This window comes from Seriola lalandi, unplaced genomic scaffold (genome assembly GCF_002814215.2).
Source record: "Seriola lalandi dorsalis isolate HSWRI2012SDOR001 ecotype SW California unplaced genomic scaffold, Sedor1 jcf7180002054800, whole genome shotgun sequence".
Classification (NCBI taxonomy): Eukaryota; Metazoa; Chordata; class Actinopteri; order Carangiformes; family Carangidae; genus Seriola; species Seriola lalandi.
The window spans coordinates 40,154-42,665 of NW_019525353.1; the positions used below are offsets into that span (position 1 = coordinate 40,154).

Consider the following 2,512-nt stretch of genomic DNA (forward strand, 5'->3'; position numbering starts at 1 on the left):
CTGTTGTGTTTCAGGCCACCATGCTGGTGGAGCTGCTGTGTCTCCTGGTCTTCACCATTCGACTGGTTCACTACGCCAAGGTGATCCCTCGAGACAAGTTCTGGAAAGACCCCAAAAACATCTGCATCATCGTCATCCTCATGGTAGGAGGGGCTTATCTGCATCATCAGTCTGATGGGAGGGGCTTCTGATTTGTAAAGGGGAAACTGAAAAAAGTAAATGTGTTCATACTGACGATTCGTCCTAGTGGCAACTCGCTGCACTGAGCCCAAACTAAAACCAGACTCTTTGACTCTTTGACTCTTTAACTCTTTGACTCTTTGACTCTCTGACTCTTTGACTCTTTGACTCTTTGACTCTTTAACTCTTTGACTCTTTAACTCTTTGACTCTCTGACTCTTTGACTCTTTAACTCTTTGACCCTCTGACTCTCTGACTCTTTGACTCTTTAACTCTCTGACTCTTCAACTCTTTAACTCTTTGACTCTCTGACTCTTCGACTCTTTAACTCTTTGACTCTCTGACTCTTTAACTCTTTGACCCTCTGACTCTTTGACTCTTTGACCCTCTGACTCTTTGACTCTTTGACTCTTTAACTCTCTGACTCTTTAACTTTTTGACTCTTTGACACTTTGACTCTGTAGTGCAATACATCATAGAAACTTCATACTTACAGGACAGGTACTTCATGTGGAGTATATTATCTGGTTTCATTTTAGAGAACTTTCTTTTTACATTTGTATGATAATTAGAGAAAACTGATTTCCCAGAAACTGCTGTAACACTTTAAGCTAACGGGATCAAACTGATACCAGATATGTAGCATGCAAACATAAAACAATTAATGAGCTAATTGACTTAATTTTTCTGAAGTTTTTTCTAAAGTATTCACACCACAGGTACCCTGTATAGAGTAGATGATATGATTAGATTGGACTGGAGACCTACAGAGGGGAGGATCACTACGAACATGTTTGCATTAGAGTGTATAGACCTGGGGCTGAGGTTACATCCTGGTGACGGTTGGTGAGTCGCACATGTTCCTGGTTTTTTGGTGTGAAAGCTGAAGTCGTTGCTGTGTGCTGAGCAGAGTTCCTGTCTGAGATCTGCAGAGTCAGAATGTGCTGAGGAGACTTTCTGCCTGTTGTTGTGAAACAACCTTTAGCCGGAGAAGTTGCCTCGTCAGCGCCTTTACAGCAGCAAGTCTTCCTGGTGACTCGCAGCCACTTCATCAAATACATTAAATCACATGAAATCATATTTCATCTGTCGCCAGGATTATTGTTTATCAGCTGTTGTGTTGTAACAGTTTTGATTATTTGGGGGAATAGTTGTTTTAATTTGATGTAAAATCAAAATAAAAACTTCACTGCAGGGCTCTGTTCCTCGGCTGAGGTGCTGTTATCAGGCGAAGTACCCGCGAGTACTCGGTTGTCATGGGAACAATACTTTGTTTATTGTTCATTTTAAATTTACAAACTAAACTGAACATTCAAACATTCATTACATCATCATCCCGCCACAAGTTACACAATGCGATGTGTTGCGTGTCGGCCAGGAGGCGGCGGCGGCGGCGGCGGCTACAGAAACCAGGAGGATGGCAGAAAAACTCAGCGTTCAGAGGAAGGATTAGAGTCGAAGAAGACGATTTTAAAAGCAGTTGAATGAAATCTTCTTTGTTGAACGTGAAAACAAAGTGTGTGTGCAGTGGATGACTCCTTTTGTTCCTCTGTTTGTTCCAGCTCACTCTGGCCGACATGATCATCTACGGAGCGCTCAAAGCCACAAACTACTACGCCCTCCGCTGGTCCAGAGTCCTGCGCCCGCTCCTATTGGTCAACGTCACGGAGGGACGGCAGGTAACAGCACCACGTGTCTCACCTGTTTGGATACGGGGCTGAAAAGAGACGTATTATGATGATCCGGCCTGTTTGTCAAATGGTGAAAAAAACGAGACATAAATCTTCATTATTTACTAATTAAACAGATTTTAAACTTTTGACACTTTAATCTAAAAATGTCACAGTTATATTTTGTGTTTGTGACTCGGACGCTTTTGTTTGTTTTCTTGATCCACTGCGAATAAATAGTGAGTGTGAGATGCTCTGACGTATAACGATCATTAATAATTATATATTATGAATATATAATTATTAAACAAACTCTGATTTAATGTCACTTTATGTTGCTAAAAATCATATTTAAAGAGAAAAAAAATCCCTATTTTTACCCTTTGCCTCCAAATCCAGTTTAATTTGCACGTCAGTATTTTTCTCATAAAGGTAGGATTCAGTGACACGAGCAGGTGTGTGTTCAGGTGTGTGTTCAGGTGAGTGTTCAGGTGAGTGTTCAGGTGTGTGTTCAGGTGTGTGTTCAGGTGAGTGTTCAGGTTTGTGTTCAGGTGTGTGTTCAGGTGTGTTTTCAGGTGTGTGTTCAGGTGTGTGTTCAGGTGTGTGTTCAGGTGTGTGTTCAGGTGTGTGTTCAGGTGTGTGTTCAGGTGTGTGTTCAGGTG

At 41.7% G+C, this 2,512-nt stretch overlaps 1 protein-coding gene across 1 annotated transcript in view; it reads left to right on the plus strand.

Moving 5' to 3' along the window:
• tpcn3 (two pore segment channel 3) overlaps positions 1-2,512 on the plus strand; it is an 18,975-nt gene that overhangs the window by 3,366 nt on the left and 13,097 nt on the right. The window contains exons 3-4 of the mRNA XM_087179223.1: positions 15-143; positions 1,743-1,859. Of these exons, the coding sequence (XP_087035349.1) occupies positions 15-143; positions 1,743-1,859 (246 nt within the window). The remainder of the gene's footprint in view (positions 1-14; positions 144-1,742; positions 1,860-2,512) is intronic.